The 17925-nt window shown below is 43.1% G+C and overlaps 1 protein-coding gene across 2 annotated transcripts in view; it reads left to right on the forward strand.

Moving 5' to 3' along the window:
• Positions 1 to 264: 264 nt before the first annotated feature.
• STYXL2 (serine/threonine/tyrosine interacting like 2) overlaps positions 265 to 17925 on the forward strand; it is a 30898-nt gene continuing 13237 nt past the window's right edge. Inside the window, exons 1-3 of one of the 2 annotated variants that reach the window (XM_026003369.2) lie at positions 265 to 547; positions 1223 to 1347; positions 16960 to 17054. In XM_026003369.2, the coding sequence (XP_025859154.2) occupies positions 1238 to 1347; positions 16960 to 17054 (205 nt within the window). In that variant the 5' untranslated portion in view covers positions 265 to 547; positions 1223 to 1237. Of the gene's footprint in view, positions 548 to 683; positions 794 to 1222; positions 1348 to 16959; positions 17055 to 17925 lie in introns of those variants that run through there. The other variant, XM_072732917.1, reaches the window with a different exon arrangement.

Raw genomic sequence — 17925 nt, forward strand, 5'->3', positions numbered from 1 at the left:
CTGGTGTCTATTAGAGACCCCTGCCCATTCTACATATCAGGTATTTTTTCCTAGCACCCTCTAGACTGACATGGGGCTGAGATATAGTTTGTTTCATTCTTCTAGATTTTTGGTATCAGATCATCTTCTGGAAAGACTTTGAATAGGTAGCCTCAGGCAGGAGAGTATAGAGAGCAAGCCCCCCAAAACCCTTTTCTTTAGGTCTCACCATCAATGGAATGTGACCTCCTAACTTTGCTCCTTGGTCAGTGTCCAGCGTCCAGAGAATCTGCCAGGAGGGAAAGAGTTAAGTGGGGCCTGCTTTCAGGTCTGGGTCCTGAGACTGCATTCCTTCCTCCTAGAGATCTGCCAGGCTGTGGGGCCAGAGGCTAAATTTAGAAGGTAGCTAAGATTTCCTGTTAACAGCTGTCCTGCCCCTCAGAGAAGAAGCCCTGAAGAGAGGAGAGAGGTTGTTCCCTCTCACTAGTCAGAACTTTTGGCCATTTTATCTGGGTCCCTGAGCCCTTGGGTGACTGTCCTTTGGTGTGGAGGTACAGGCAAGCCAGTGGTGAGTGTGCTTTTCCCTTCATTTTGTCCTGTGAATCCAAGACTTATAAGTAGAAGGGCGGGCTGCCTTGAGTGTCAGGGCCCAGCCATGTGTGGGACCAGCTCCTGAGGGATTTCATGTTCTTTAATAGGCTGTGGGATGGTGCCTGAGTCAAAGGCAACGACTCCTGTGGCCTTGGTTAGAGATACTGAAGAAGGCCAGCTGCACCTCCCCCCAACAGAGGGAAAGGTGTATTCCTGTGTGCAGGTGGGGTGTGTGCTATATACATGTGTCCCCACGTGTGCATATGTGTGTGTACACCTAGGAGTTTCAATAAAGACCTTTCTGATCTAGGGAATTCAGTGCTTTCCAACTAGTTTAGCTATATTAATGTAAACCCAGGACCCCAGTCCCCTCTCTGCTTCCTTATTGGAATCTGAGGAAGGAGCCAAGTTTTCATTTCTTAAATAATGTGACTCTAAGGTAGACAGTTTATATGGCTGAGGTGTGTGTCTTGGCATACTGGTTAACAGTAGCTGGTCCAAGTTAGACTGGGTTTTTCCCCCGTGGTTCCTTTCCCCACCAAAGTAGTAGCATGTGGTGACCTTCCCCCCTGACATCACTAATATACCCCTTCTCCCCACAAAACCTCCAGAAGCTAATTTCCTAACCACCTTTCTCATGCCAAACTTACAGGGACTGCAGGCTGTCATGGCGACCAGTGGGGACCCAGAGGAGGAGCAGGTAGTCCCAAGTGAAGAGAATGAAGCCGATGTGAGGGCCGTGCAGGCCCAGTACCTCCGGAGCCCCTCCCCCAGCCAGTAAGTGTATACTTGTTGTGCTCCCTACCCCTGCAGCCACAGCAGGAGTGGGCTGGGGAGCAGGATGAGATATGCGCCCCAGGGAGCCTACAGTCACCATGTTAAGTTCATTCATTTAACAAATATTATTGATTATTTTTTATGTGTCATACTTGCTGGAAGAGGCAAATAAGCAGACAGACTACATTGTGATGTGGCATTGTAAGTGCTAGAATCAGTATGCCTCAGGTCTAGTGCAGGGTGGGCCAGGGAAAGTTGGACTTGGATGGGTCCATAGGAAGCTTCCTGGAGGAAGTGATGCTGGACCAGAACCTAGGAATCTGATAGGTCTACCTGGAGAGTGATGCTTGACTCACTAGGATTGAGGCTGAATATGAGGATGCTAGACCACAGACTGCATGGGAGGCATCAGGACAGGAAGAGGCATAAGATCAGGCCCTAGTACTAAGATAATTCTGCATCTGTGATCAAGCTGTGTCTTTCAAACTGAGATACGTGCAAACCTGAAGGTAACTGACAATGTGCCCGGGGGGTCGATCAACACGGTGTGTCTTCCTGGAAAGTCCTCTTTATTATACGACACATAATTTAAAATTTTTCTTTACATAACGTTATTGAGGGTGTATTATGAGGTAGATTGGAAAATTTGCATGAAATTGTAAGAAAAACCATGAGACATCAAAGAAATGCTTACTTGCCTGCTGAAGCAATAGGGATGTGTGCCTATCTATTTTCTTCTGCCATAAATCAAAGTAGAGGACATGACTTCTAATATTAGTTCTGTCACCAAATTTATGTGAAGAATCCCTTTAATTCTTGAGCCTATGTCTCCTTATGTATAAAAAAAAAGGAAGGAAAGACCCAACTAAGATAACTTAAGATAACTTTACTTCAAAATATCTATGATTTCTGTTTGACTTCACTTTTCTGAAGTCCTTCTGGAGTCTTGCTGGCTCTTGCTTCTCAGAGCTTGAAAGTCTTCCCCAATGGAATGAAATTCATCACTCATTGGCCAGGACACTTTGTCCAAATGTTGGAGATTTTTCCTTTAAAATTCAGCATTATGTTCCCACTCAGAAAACCTATCAGGATAGAGTTTCTAAAATGGATCCCTCCCCTCTCTACACTACCAGGCAAGGCAGAGATAGTTTTGTGTGTGATCAAGGTAGGTGATGCTTTGGGTAGTAGTTAGCGTAATGCTAGCTGCTTTAGCAAACGGGTATTTTTTTTCTCACTCAAATAAATGCCAAAACAGGTATCTAGGTATCTGAGCAGTAATCCAGGAACTGAGGCTCCTTCTATCCTGTAGATCTTCCATTTTAAGGCAGGCTGCTAAAGTTACTGTGCTCATCAGCATCAAGACAAAATGGGAAGAGAATAAAGAATCTCTCGGGAGGTTTTTATGGGCCAGGCCTGAAAATGGCTATTTGTCTTCCGCTCATTTTCCATTGGCTAGAACTCAGCAAAGCCATGCTTTCTTATAAGGGAGGGTGGGAAATGAGGTCCACGAGTCCAGGAAAGAGGAAATGGGTTTGCTAATACATAACAGTCTCAGCCACAGTATTCCTCTGTGGACAGTTAATATTCATGCTACCTTTCCCCCCCCACTCATGAAACTCCCAAGGGAGACAATCCCAAAAGCAGTTTACCAACTGCCACATGCAGTTCAAAGGCTAGGTTCTCTGTATGTAAACTAACTGGAATTTAAATTAAAACTTGAAAGAGGGATGCCTGGGTGGCTTAGCAGTTGAGAGTCTGCCTTTGGCTCAGGGTGTGAACACAGAGTCCCGGGATCGAGTCCCACATTGGGCTCCCGTCAAGGATCCTACTTCTCCTTCTGCCTGTATCTCTGCCTCTGTCTCTCTGTGCCTCTCATGAATAAATAAATGAAATCTTAAAAAAAAAAAAAAAAAGGAAACTTGAAAGAAAAAAAAAGCTAGGTTCTCTGGAGGGTATGCATCCTCTTGCCCAGGTCAGAGTGCAGCACCTGGTTGTCTGCAAAACAAGCTCCCATTTGATAAAAGGAGGAGTGGGAGGCATAGCAGTCATTAGCCCATATAATTAATGAGCATGTTTGCCTGAGAGGCGGGAAGATCTCCTAGATTTAACCTTGATTTGACTCTCAGGGCTGCATTCCCTAGTGCTGTTCTCTGTGGCCTCTAGCTCCACCCTCTGGGCCTTTTTCCTTGTCTGTTATCCTCTAGAGCCACATCTGATCTGAGGTTAGAGAGTGTGTTTTCCTTAAAGGCTATATAGCTTTCATAGACTAGTTCTGATTATGGAAATTTGGGGGCCCGAGTGTTGTTTAAGGCTGAAAGCAGCCAAAGACTTTTTAAGGACCCTGGATTCTTTGAAAATAGGATCCTTTCAAAAACTTAATAGGTTTCTCGATGAATACCTACCATTTGCTTCAACGTGGATGGAACTGGAGGGTATTATGCTGAGTGAAGAAAGTCAATCGGAGGACAATCATTATATAGGTTCACTCATACGGGGAATATAAAAAATAGTGAAAGGGATTATAGGGGAAAAGAGATAAAATGAGTAGGAAAAATTAGAAAGGGTGACAAACCACGAGAGACTCCTAACTCTGGGAAACGAACAAGGGGTAGTGGAAGGGGAGGTGGGCGGGGGGATGGGGTGACTGGATGACGGGCACTGAGGGGGGCACTTGATGGGAGGAGCACTGGGTGTTATACTATATGATGGCAAATCAAACTCCAACAGAAAAATATACATTAAAAAAAAAACTTAATAGGTTTCTGATGGATATAGACCGGACAACCTCATGTGTCAGAAACCACACATGAAGTTCTTTCTTAGATACAATTTTTCTGTCTTGATTTCTTTCTTTGCCTCCTTGTCTGCATACTTTACTATCTAAGCTTAAGCTATTATCTGCAGAAGGTATCTGAAACTTTAAATGTGAATGGGAAGTCCAGGAGGTGTGTTGTGCATTTATAGCATAATTGTTAGAAGTTCTACAACATAAGGTATAACTAACAAGCAAATGAGGGGAGGATGCAAAGCTAAAATATGATCAACCCAAAAGAAGGCAAGTAAGAAGAGAAAAAGAGTACAGAGGAAGCATAACAAATGATAAGAGAGGAGTAGGATGGTAGATTTAAACCCAAGTGTGGAAATAATTACTTTAAACCTAATAAAAATGAAATACTCCAATTTAAAGCATAATAAAATCATAATAAAAAATACTCCAATTAAAAGTATTAAACTGGGATGTCTGGGTGGCTCAGTGGTTGAGAATCTGCCTTTGGCGGTGGGTGTGATCCCAGGGTCCTGGGATCAAGTCCTGCTTAGGGCTCACCAACAGGGAGCCTGCTTCTCCTTCAGCCTATGTGTCTGCTTCTTGCTCTGTACCTCTCATGAATAAATAAAATCTTAAAAAAATATTAAGCTAATACTCCAATTGTCAGAGTTAGTGTTTTTTAAAAAGCCTACATGCTGTTTACAAGAGACACACCTTAAGAAATAGAGATATATGAGGGGGACCCAACTGGCTCTGTCAGTAGAGTGGGCAGCTCCTGATCTTATGGTCATGAATTCCAGCCCCACCCGGGGTATGGATCCTACTTCAAATTTTAAAAAAGAGAGAGATATACAAAGATTAACAAAGACTAGAAAACCTATACTACACTGTTCCAATTACAGTTGCTCTTGTACCTTCAAAACTTAGTGGCATAAAACAACCACTGTTTCATGTTCACAATCAGGAACCTCACAAGGTACAGAAGTGTGGCACATCTTTACTCCAAGATGTCTAGGGCCCCAGCTGGAAAGACTTTCGGCCCAGGAAGACTTAAGAAGAAGGATGACTCAACAACTGAGGGCTGGTAGCCTAGTGGCTTCTTCACAAGTATGACACCTCACTTCCAGCCCTTAGCCAGGCTGTTGGCTAGAGCACCTAACGTGATCTTTTCCTATGGGCTCCCCACATGGGCCAGTTCGGGCTTTCTCATAGCCCGGTAGCCAAATGCCAAGGGTTAGCATCCAAAAGAACAAGGCAAACATGCACTGAGTTTCATGACCTAGCCTCAGGGGTCATGTACAGGACCCCAGAGGTTCAAAAGGAGGCAACATAAATTCTGCCAGCATTACAGGAGTACCAGCGTCACACTGAAGAGAAGCGAGATGGGAAATAGCAGGGCCGTTTTGGGGAAATACAAACTGCCACAATCACAGACACTGATTAAAGGTATTTGTTGATTTCAGACAAGGAAGAATTTAAGACAGGCATTACTAGAGACCAAGAAGGATGTTTCACAGTGATTAAAGGTGTGGCTCACCAGGAAGATGTAATCATTTAAAATTTCTATGATCTGGGGCACGTGGGTGGCTCAGTCAGTTAAACCTCCAACCATTGATTTCAGCTCAGCAAGGAGTCTGCTTGAGATTCTCTCTCCCCCCTCCCTCTGCCTCTTCCCCTCACCCTGCTCACGCTCTTTCTCTCCCTCTCTCTCTCAAATAATACATACATCTTTTCTAAACAAATAAATAAAATTTCTGAGATCTAATAATGTAGTCTTAAAATGTGCAAAGCAAAAAATTGACAGAACTAAAGAAAAAAATAAAATCCACAATCTTAGTCAAACATAAAATTTTTAAAAAACAATCTCAGCAACCGATGGTATGAGACCGACAAAAAATCATTAAGAATATAGGAAGGAAGAGCCTGGTGGCTCAGTCGGGTAAGCATCTGACTCTTGATTTCCACTCAGGTCATGATCTCAGGGTCATGAGCTTGAGCCCTGCATGGGGCTCCATGCTCAGCAAGAAACCTGCTTCACTCCCTTCTCTGCCCCTCCCTCCACATTCACACACACACAGTCTCTCTTTCTAAAATGAGTAAATATTTTTTAAAAAGAATATGAGAAGTTTGAGCAAAACAATAAGCAATGTCAACCTAGTTGGTACTTATAGAACATGTACCCAATAAGTGCAGGATACATATTCTTATCACATGCACATGGAACATTTATCAAAATAGATCATATCCTGGCCATACGTGTATCAACAAATTTTTCATGCTTGAAGTCATATAAAATATATTCTTTGACTTTGGAAGATTGAAGCTAGAAATCAATAAAAGCATAAATATATAATCGAAATTCTGACTAAAACCACAACTCAATACTACTGCATATTCACTAGGCCATCTAAAATTAAAACCCAATGATAGCAACTATAAATGAGGATGTAAAACAATCAGAACTCCATTCATAGCCAGGGAGAGTGTAAATTAGTACAACCACTTGGAAAACTCTTTCATAGTAACTACTAAAGCTCACATATGCCTGTCCTGTAACCCAGCAGGCTCATTCCTGATACATACTTAACAGAAATAAGTACATTTGTGCATCAGAAGAGAAGTCAAGGAATGTTTTATTAGCTAACAGTCATTAAGGGTATAAAATGTGTAAGCAAGTTGATAAACTGTCCAATTAACAGTAGGCTGGATAAATAAAGTTGGGTATATATGTTTTTAAATGCTGCCCTAGGGAATAAACATGTTTAAGTGTGTATCACGTTGGTGTGATTGAGTTTCTCAGATTATTGGTTGGGAAAGGCAATGAGCACTGGATGCGAAGGTGAGAAGTGGGTCACTCATTGCAAGGGGAGGTAGGAGACAGGGAAGGCCAATTCTGGTGGTTTCACAGTTTCAGAGAAAGTTAGCTTGCCACATACAGGATAGAAGCAGTTGTTTGTAATCGAGCAGTTCCAGTGATACTCAATCTTTAGCCCATCCAGCTGCCAGTCTCACTCCTGGGAAAAATCAGGCTCAGCCTGAAAGCCCCACTTACATGTGGAATGGGCTGAGCTTTTGCATGGCCCCACATACAAAGCCAAATTTTCTCCTGCTGAATCCTCTTGGTTTTGATGCTCTTCTTGGTTTGTGTAGGCTCCTTAACAATTGGTTTTTGAAGCTGATCCCAAATTAGCTAGCCCCCTTCAGAGATTTTCAAGGGAGGCAAGCACACAGTGATACTTGGTGGGCTATCCCTTCCTGCAATAATCATCATAAAACCTTCCCATAATAATCATCACAGTTAAACTTCAGGTATAAACTATTACAGCTGCACTGGCTTTTGAGTTATCATTCAGTCTGTACTACAGACCCAGGCCTAAACCACCATAGATGAATGAATCCATAGTATCTTTAAAAATGAAAAGGCAGGGATCCCTGGGTGGTGCAGCTGTTTAGCGCCTGCCTTTGGCCCAGGGCGTGATCCTGGAGACCCGGGATCGAATCCCACGTCGGGCTTCCGGTGCATGGAGCCTGCTTCTGTTTCTGCCTCTCTCTCTCTCTCTCTCTGTGACTATCATAAAAAAATAAAAATTTTTAAAAAATGAAAAGGCAATCCACAGTCTAGAAGAAAAATTCACAAATCACATATCTGATAAAGCGCTTGTACCCAGAAGATATTTTTTAAAACTCCTCAAAACCCAATAAAAAAGAAACAAACAACCAATTTTAAAAATGAACAAAAGATTTGAACAGATACTTCACCAGAGAAGGTATGTGGCTGGGAAATAAGCACATGAAAAGATCCAAAATGCTCAATTTTGAGGGGAATGCAAATTAAAACCACAGTGGGATATGATTACACACCAATAGAATACCTAAAGTTAAAAAGCCTGACCATACCAAATATCAGTGAGAATGTGGAGTACCTGAAACAAGCCCGCTACTGGTGGAAATGTAAAATGGTACAACCATTTTATAAACTTTTTTAAGAAGTTGACCATACACCTGCTTAAATGTACACCTACACCTATATGATCTACTCATTCTACTCCTGGGTATTTACTCAAGAGAAATGAAAGCCTACATCCATACCAAGACTTGTACATGAATGTTCAGAGCAACTTCATTTGCAATAGCTTAGACAAGCCAAACGTCCATCAACCAGTGGATGGATAAATACAGTGTACTGTGGTAAATTTATACCCCAGAATACTATTCAGCAGAAAAAAGGAATGAAGTATTGATTCATACAACAACACGGATGAATCTCTTATGCTAAATGAAAGCAGTCAGACATAAAAGAGTACATACCATATGATTCAATTTATATTAAAAATCCAGGAAATGCAAATGACTCTCTATAGTGTTAGAAAGCAAATCAGTGGTTGCCTGGGGAGCCCAGGGCTGGGGGCGCGGAGAGGGGGGCTTACGATGGGGCACAAGGGAACTTCGGAGGAGCATAGGGAGGTTCACAGTCTTGATCGTGGTGATGGTTTCACAGGTATATACATGTGTCAAATGTTAACCACTCTGTACACATTAAATATGTGATGTTTATATAATAATTATACCTCAAAAAGCTGTGCTTCTTTTGCTTTTTTTTTTTTTAAAGCTATGAGAGGGGAAATAAAAGTCTCTTCTAGGAGGCAGTGCGATGCTATGGAAAGAACTTCAAGGGCAGCCTGGTGGCTCAGAGGCTTAGTGCCACCTTTGGCCCAAGGGCGTGATCCTGGAGACCCAGGATCTCCCTCTGCCTGTGTCTCTGCCTCTCTCTCTCTCTCCCTCTCTGTGTCTCTCATGAATAAATAAGTAAATAAAATCTTAAAAAAAAAACTTCAATAGTATAACTGAGGCCAAAATTAAAGTCAGCTCTGCTATACCACTTACTAAGCTCTGCTCTACCACTTACTAGCCATGAGAGCTTGTTCAAGTTATAAAATTGGAATAGTTTACCCAGGGGTAGAAATTAAACAATATAATATAACATATGCTGTTTATAATATGTAAGATATGTAACATATATTATTATAACATGTATATAACATGTGTAAACATGTATCATATTAGGTATTGAAATATGGTGATTCTCTTTCCTGTTCCTTCCAGTGAAAGATATCTGACAGTAACTCATGATGTCAAGAAATTTTTATTTAACCAGAGACCTACATGTTCTAGTTAAATAAAATACCATGTTTCTCTCATTCTGCTCTAAGCAAATACTGTATTCTGAGCAACTGATCATCACCATTGCTGTTGGTCTCCAGCCAGCACAGTCCCTCCTGTACTTAATTTGTGCTTGAAATTCCATCCTTCTTGTTTTATCTCTGTAGTTAAAGGCTTGAGCCTTTTTAAAATTAAATATACAGAGTCAGCAGATACCCCACCCACCTGGTTTCCTAAGGCTACTCTACCAAATTACCACAAACTGAGTTGCCTAAAAACAGCATATATTCTCCCATTGGGGTGCCTGGGTGGTTCAGTGGGTGAGCGTCTGTCTTCAGCTCAGGTTACGATCCTGGGGTCCTGGAATCCAATACTGCATCAAGCTCCCTGCTCAGTGGGGAGCATGCTACTCCCTCTGCCTATGTCTCTGCCTCTCTGTGTCTCAAATAAATAAATAAATAAATAAATAATAAAATCTTTAAAACAACAACAAAAGACATATTCTCCTATAGTTTTAGAGGCCAGAAGTCTGAAATCAAGGTGTTGGTAGCACTACCCTCCCTCTGAAGGCTCTAGGAGGACTTCCTGGCCTCTCCAGCTTCTGGCGGCTCCAACAGTTTCTTGGCTGTGACTCTGTCCCTCCAAGCTCTGCCTCGATCTTCTTCCGTCTTCTCTTTCTCTGTGTGCCCTTTTTAAGGACATTTGCCATCGGTCTTAGGGCCCATCCTAATCCACAATGATCTCATCTCAAGATCCTTTACCGAATTATATTACTGTCATCCTTTTTCCAAATAAAATTACATTCACAGGTTCTGGGAGACCTACCTTTTTGGGATACCACCATTCAACTTACTACAGCCCTAGATCCAGCCCCGGGGAGACATAACTGGACTCTGCTGTGCAACCAGGATAGGGCCTTGCAAAGTCTACCCCGTGCTGTAGACTAGAAGCCACGGCTGATCAATCAGAGCTAGCTGCGGGATGAAGTCGGCTTGCTGCCCTGGCAGGGCGTCTTAACATCTCCAACCTCACCAGTAAATCGCCTCCTGGGGTGAATCAAGAATCTGAGAAAGAGGGAGAGGCAGTGGATAGAGGCGTCAGATCTTCATTTTTGTCTGGCTTAGGCACTGACCTCAAATGCCTTAAATTCAAACCCATGTCTGTGAAGCATTCTTTCTGGAAGAAAGCCATTGGCAAGAGATTATTCCATCTCCCCATGAGACTAATTTCCCTAGGTAATTTATGAGTTAACACTAAAATTTAAAACCTCCTGTCCAGGGGGGCAAGTTGGCGGGGCTTTGCCTGTCTCTGTGATCTCCATCAGACCTTGCCAGTCATCCAGACGAGCACAGGCTAAGAAATCAGTGTGCTTGTGCGGTGAACCGAGGACACTACAGCCCCCCAAGCCCTCCCATGCTGCAGGGGCTCCGGAGCCCCCCTCTGCCTCTCCTCTTCCTCTTCAGCAATCACCAGTTTTCTCTTTCTTTCCAAATGAAGGACCAGACTCCTTTATCCTTCTCTCACTCTGATTTGGAGAATGTTTTTTCTGTTTTGCCTTGATTTCTTTCCAAGTTAAAGTTCATTTTTGGCTTTGGCTTTTCAGATCTGGAATGCTTAAGCCTTTGAAGTTTCTAGAACTCCTTGGTCATCTGCTCAGGCTGCCTGTCGTGAAGGCATCTTCCCCTCCACCTTCAGCCAAGTTCCTTTACAGTGAGGTCTCTGTGGCCGGTAGGGGCAGGTGGGACAGGCGATCGGGGCGTGGAGTGTCCTTGGGAACTGGCTATTCCTAGCTACCCTTTCTCTTTTGTATTTCTTTTTCTGTGAAGGCTTTTCCGGCTTCCACAAGGCCTGCCAGAAGCAGCTTGCTATAAATCAATTTGCTTTTGTTTACTGACTTCTCTCTTTCTTTGGAACCTGAACTTTGCCCATGTGGTCACTTTCTCTGAAGTGAATGAACACTTAGAAGAAACTCAGAAATCTGTTCCTTTTTTGCAAAAGCCAAATCAAGATAGACACCCCCTCCTGGGCCTCTGCCTCTATTTCATTTCCAAGGGACTCCTTGAAATGAAGTGATCAGCTGGCAGGGGGGGTCTGGGTTGAAGGACTTCTGTGCCTTGACAGCATGGCAATTGGTTTAAAGCAGTGGCTTTTAAACTTCAGTGACTGTAATCCACGGTAGGATTTGCCACTTACTTCTCAACTCAGAACATACATTCAGGTCTGTATAAATAAAAAAGTAGATTTCACAAGATTATACTTACCTTAAAATGGATAGTACTGTGTACTCTTTTTCTCTCTTTCTCTCTCCCTCCTTCCTTCTCCAGATGCTGGGCAGGACCCATTGAATTGATTTTATGATATACTAACGGGCCACAGTCCGCAATTTTGTAAAACATGGGTTTAAAGAAAACGGCACCAGTCTCCGCTCTTGGTTAGGAAGTCCATCAAACTCTGCTTTATTGTTTCTCTTTCAAATCACCCTCAAGGCTTTTTAGCTGCTGCTTGGTGATCCTGTGATGAGGTGTGTATCGATCCTAGATTCTCTCCTTCCCTGCCTGTCTTTTTGAGCAGCCAGCCCTTGCTGCTTTCCAATCAGGGTCTGGGTGTCATTTCATTCTGTCTCAGGTCTGCGGGGGGTAGGCATGGACATGGTCATAAATCAAAACCTCTAGGGCCACTGTCTCACTGACCTTGCAAATATAAACAGGGACAATTGTTCAGGTCTCGCTCTCCTTCCTCCTTTCTTTCCCTGCAGTCCTGCTTCTCCCTGGAAGACAAAGGAACCGCTCCTTGATGCCTAAACTTTGTTCTCCACTTGGGTCCTTTTGGGTCCCACCCCCACATCTGACATGGTAAACTGCCTCCGTGGCAAAACAATTTAGGACTGTTAGGTTTACATTTCCTTTTCTTTTAGCAGTTGACTCATAGTTTACATCCTATACTCAACACTACATAATGCTGAGCTCACTTTACTATTGTTCACATGGTTGCATCAGCACCTAGGAAGAGACACACTGTGGGGCTGGGGAGAGAATCTGTTCTTCACACCCCTCTTTTCTCAATCACAAAATCTCCAACTTCTGAAAAGTGTACTGGGTAGAGTCTTCAAGGGTGTCCTACTCACTGACTCATTAGAAGAAGTTCAATCTTGGGTGCCTGGGTGACTCAGTGGTGAGCATCTGCCTTTGGCTCAGGTTGTGATCCCGGGATTCTGGGCTCCTGCTTCTCCCTCTACCTGTGTCTCTGCCTCTCTGTATCTCTCATGAATAAATAAATAAAATCTTTTAAAAAAGAAGAAAAGAAGAAGGAGAAAAAGTTCAATCTTGACAACCCCCAAGAAGAAGGATGTTTCTCCATCATTTTTATTTTCAAATTTTAATTTCAAATTCTCCCCTATCGAACTCACAGCCTCAGAGATTAGGTATATTTAGGACAGATTCTCAGGTCCCTGTATTTGTCATGTGAGATCAAATCCACACCATCTGAAATCAGTGTTGTTTAGGGAAAATGTCATGATAATGGGCTTGTCAATGGCTCCAGGAAGGAATCCAGGTGGCATGGCCAGGTGAGTTCCTCCCAAACCTTTCTTCACACCTGACAGATGAGGGCTCCTCTGCCCCTTTCCAGTTCATGCCCATTGTTGGGAATACTGATTATAGATGTGAGAAGGCTGCCTCCAAGTGCACAGCTGTGGAAGCCTAAGAGAAACAGAGAAAACCTACCCGTGGGAGAAATGAGAAGCTGTGCCAGGAGAAAGCCCTTCTCATCCCTACGTAGTGATTTTCTGCTATTTACCTGGTCAGAGTTTTGCTTTGGTTTCCACCCCTAACCTCATTTTACATAATATTGACCCTTAATAAACAAAATGATTATTTTACAAATAATAGTATAAATAAAAAATAATGGTATAATTGTTTATTAATGAAGGAATAAACCCCCTTAATAAATGTTGTTTATTTACAAGGATATCACTCATATGTATATAAAATTTGAGGTTCTGACTTTAGTTTTATGGAATGTTGCTATTTTAATACTGAGACCGCCCTGAAACCTGGACCCAAACGTCCACAGGGTCTGGTGTGGTGGCAGGGCTTGCTCTCATATTGGTGTTACTTTGTTGTTACTTCCCAACTGCAACAATTCCAGGTCATTCAATGATATTTATTAGGTTCTACGTTCACTATTAGGGAGAAGGTGCCTTAGCATTTTCTCAAATCTCACTTCTTAGCCCTTGAAATAACACAGCTCCTGTGATCTGTTGCTGCTTAGCAAATTTACCCCAAAACATAATGACTTAAGACAATGATTTTATTTTGCTCCCCTTTTGGTGGGCTAGGAATTTGGACAGAAGCCTACTGGGCAGCTTGTCTGTGTAGTGTCGGCTGTGGTGGCTTGACAGGTGGAGGAGTAAGTGACTCATCCATGTGGCTGGAAGCTCAGCATGAACTGCTGACCATTGGCTTTTTCAGCTTGGTGGTCTTCTCACATGACAGCTCAGGGCTTCCAAAGAGAGCCAGGAAGGAGAAGCTGCCTTTAAGACTGGGGCCAGACAATGCCATAGTGTCACTTCTACCATATTCTGTTGGTAAAAGCAGTCACAGAGACCACCCAGATTCAAAGGAGGTGTGAGGAGTGTCACAGATCCGGGCCACCTTTAATCCACCCTAGGGAAAAATTGCAAATTGTCAACATTGGCCTCCAAGATCGTATGCAATGTGGCCTCACAAGGGCAGAGAATGAGCATGAACAGAACATAGTTAGAACCTTGGTTTTCCTTCTGAGCTTGCTACTGGTATCCCAGTAAAATGTTGAGCAAGTAGCGAATACTTGATAAGTGCCTGTTGCTAATTGTTGAAACTGCTACATCACCATAAATACGGTACTATACTGAGGACTAGTTCAGTCTGTGAATAAGAAAATCCCTTCTACGCATTTAGTCTGTGCCAGACATTGTATTAGGTGCTGGGAACACAGTCATCAAAGTACCAGTCATGGTGCCTGCCTCATAGAGGGTATGATTTAGTAAAGGAAACAGGGATTTATCAAATGATTTCATAAATAAAAGTAAAATTGCACCTGATAGCAGCACCATAAAGGAAAGGTACTTCGTGCAATGAGAGAGGTAGAGACCAGAGGAGTGATGATTGGACTAAAATGTGCAAGATAGGTAAGGGGGGAAGCACTGAGCATGTAGGCGGTGGAAATGGGCTTCTGGAAAGTCCCAGGGCAAAAGGAAGCTTGGTGAGGATGGAAAGCCAAAAGAAGGTTAGTGTCCTAGAGAGGAGTGAGCCAGAGGGAAGCCAGTGTGAGCCGAGGCTGCAGAGGAGAAAGCAGCCAGAGATGGCAGGGCCCTGAAGACTATTGGGTTTGCTCCTCAAGGTGATATGTGGACACCTTGCCCAATACCCAGTAAATCCCATGCATTCTTCCATCTGTCTGTCTGTTCGTGCCTCTACCCAGCTGTCTGCCCATCATCCATTCGGTCTATTCTTAGTTGGCCGATCACTTTCCATGTGCTGGCGATACAGAAGTAAATAAAATGACCTCAGGTGTGCCTTTACAGAACTCATGCCCATGCCCACCAAGCGTTCACTCTTTACTACTACCCTCCAAATAATGAGACCTCACTGATTCTAATAAGCAAGGATACTATCCTGTACGCTTCACCCTGAATCCACCCCCACTTCCCAGTCATACTTATATAAAAATGCATCTTCTTGAGTATTTAGAGTATTAGAGGAGTACTTGATGCTAGAATGGGAATCCAACACTTTTCTTGGAAATCCATCAGGAACCACCAACAATAATACCACATTGTGCTGTCGCTTTTGCTGCATTGACAAGTCTAGCCACATTCTGGGTAGAGTCATAGGCTCCTTTCTTTTGGCAAAGATTTTTTTTTCTCCATAGCTTGACTAGCCCTGAGCACACCATTCTCCCAAGGGAGGACTCTCGTGTGGATTTCTACGATGAGAAAATTGTTCTGTTAATCAATTCAACTAAACTTATCTTTGCTCAAGGTAGCTCCATGCAGTTCAGCCAGACTCAGTACAACTCAACTCAGACCATCCATTCATCTATCTATTCATCAATCCATGCTTTCAACAAGTATTTTTTAAGTACTTTTCTGAGTCGAAGTCTATGTTTGGCTTGGGGATCCACCAATCAACTTACCTTCTCTGTCTAATCTAAATAGTGTATTGTGGTGAGGAGCAGATTGGACTTTGAGCAGGATTGCCCTATGTTTGCATCCTAGCCCTGCCTCTTATTTATTGGATTGGAGAATTTCATTAGGTTATCTGGGCCACAATTTACTCTTTTTATTTTTATTTTTTTAATTTAATTTAATTTATTCTTGAGAGACACAGAGAGAAGCAGACTTCCTGTGGGGAGCCTGATGTGGGACTCAATCCCAGAACCCAGGATCATGACCTGAGCCAAAGGCAGACTCTCAACCACTGAGCCACCCACGTTCCCCAATTTCCTAATTTTAAAGTGGAATAATAATACCTACTGTGTGAGAATTTCGTCAGGATTAAATTCATAGAAGGCACTCAAAAATGGTATCCATTCCCAGAACAATGGATGAAAATAACCAATGAACGTCATTGGGAAGTTTCTAAACACCGTGAACCAAAAGATCCTATGGGTTTTAATAAAGATAAAATAGGTCACTTATAAGAATCAGGAAACACATTGACTTCAGACATTTAAAAGCAAAAGGACAGTAGAACAGAGGTTCCAGTCCTGGCTAAGATGGCAGACACACCCTCCACTCTCCCATGGACTGCCTTTATAAAACCTGAACAGAAGGATACAGCAACTGTTTGAAGATTTTGAAAAGTAAATAGTAGCAGACAGATTGAGGAAGAGAGAATTCAAAGTACAACCAAATCAGCAATGTCAATATCATTTTTCCCCCCTCTGGAATACCCAGACATGACTCAAGGCAATGTGACAGCAATGGAAACAATAGCCCGAGGTGCCTAAAATATGGAATATTTTAAAATATGGAAATATGTTCCTCAAATCCCTTAGGACATTTCTGCTGAATTATTTGTGGAAAATTACCTTGACATTTACCTATGTTACTTGATTGCATCCCTGGGCTCAGGCTGAGTCTTGATTTCTTGTGTCCAGAATCAGGACTGTGCATTTGAGCAAACCTTCACATTTCCCTGTGCCAGCCCATCATTCTTAGCCCATTCTTTTTCAAACAGGGCAAAGATATAGGGCATGGGGGTAAGGGGTAAGGACGGTAGCCTACCCAGCCCACCAATCCAGCAGAACCTCAGGAACAGCATAGTTAGGGACATCCTATAGTATTGATAACAGAGGAACAGGGGCAAGATAGAAAATATGAACAACAGTGTAACTCAGTAGAGAAGGTGAACTCACATCAGGGTGAGATCTCCCCAACCATAGACATGCGCTCTTCCCTCCACAGCCTAGACTACCACGTCCTTAGACATCAGCTCACATAAGTGCCAACTCTGGTCTGAAAGGTGGCAACTGAGCCACAGTGTTTGTCATTCTCAGGTTCCCTAAACTAAGGAGGGCATTCCCTTTATCTCTCATTGCTGTCCACTGTGCCTAAAGTCAGGCCCAGGTTTCCTGTCTAAAAAGAATGCCTCCCACTCAGATGCGGCTCAGAGTCATCTTACACAAATACTCTTTTCTCTTAGGTACTCGATGGTCTCAGATGCAGAAACAGAAAGCATTTTCATGGAGCCCATTCACCTGTCTTCATCGGTTGCAGCTAAACAGATCATCAACGAAGGTAATGCCACCAGAAGGCGGGTGGAAGCAAGCAGAGTCCACAGCCATCTGGGGATCCCTGCAGAGGGCCCACTGGAGGAGGTCAGGGTGCTTCTCAGGGGCTGCCCATCACGATCCAAAGATTGTGATTCGGCCAATACAACTCATCATCAACCTTCAAGAGATAGAGGCGGAAATTATTACGCATCGGTGTGAATCGTTCTCTGGAGTCAGCAGCCAGGGAGACAGTGCCAATCTGCTTCTATGTCCTCTCATTCAGTTTTGTAGTTAATCTCAGAAATCCTGGGGTGGCTTATACTAGAGACACAGACCTGAAAGCCCAAGAAATGACCAGAAGCACACAGAGAGTTCTGTTCAAAGGGATATCTAGATTTACTCATTTTCTTTAAGATTTTATTTATTTATTCATGAAATACAGACAAAGAGAGAGAAAGCGAGAGAGAGAGAGAGAGAGAGGCAGAGACACAGGGAGAGGGAGAAGCAGGCTCTATGCAGGGAGCCCGACATGAGACTCGATCCCAGGTCCCCAGGCCCTCGGCTGAAGGCGGCGCTAAACTGCACAGCCACCTGGCTGCCCAGGATATCTAGATTTAGATCTGCATTCCCACTAGTGTTTGAAGGTGGTTTTCAATCTGAATTATGTATGAGGAGGAGGCAGGGAAAGGTAGAATGGGGAGAAATGTTAATATGCACACCGTAAATTTTGGCACAGAAAACATACTATATATTTCATTCAAGGATACTCATCCTGATTGGATGGATTTTTTTTTTAATCAATTTTGGGCAAATATCTTTTCTCCTCCCTCTGCTTTGAGTGTCTCTGTCACTACTGGTGGGGTGGGGTAGGACGTAGCAGCCATGCTAATGACACA

Source organism: Vulpes vulpes, chromosome 13, assembly GCF_048418805.1.
Source record: "Vulpes vulpes isolate BD-2025 chromosome 13, VulVul3, whole genome shotgun sequence".
Classification (NCBI taxonomy): Eukaryota; Metazoa; Chordata; class Mammalia; order Carnivora; family Canidae; genus Vulpes; species Vulpes vulpes.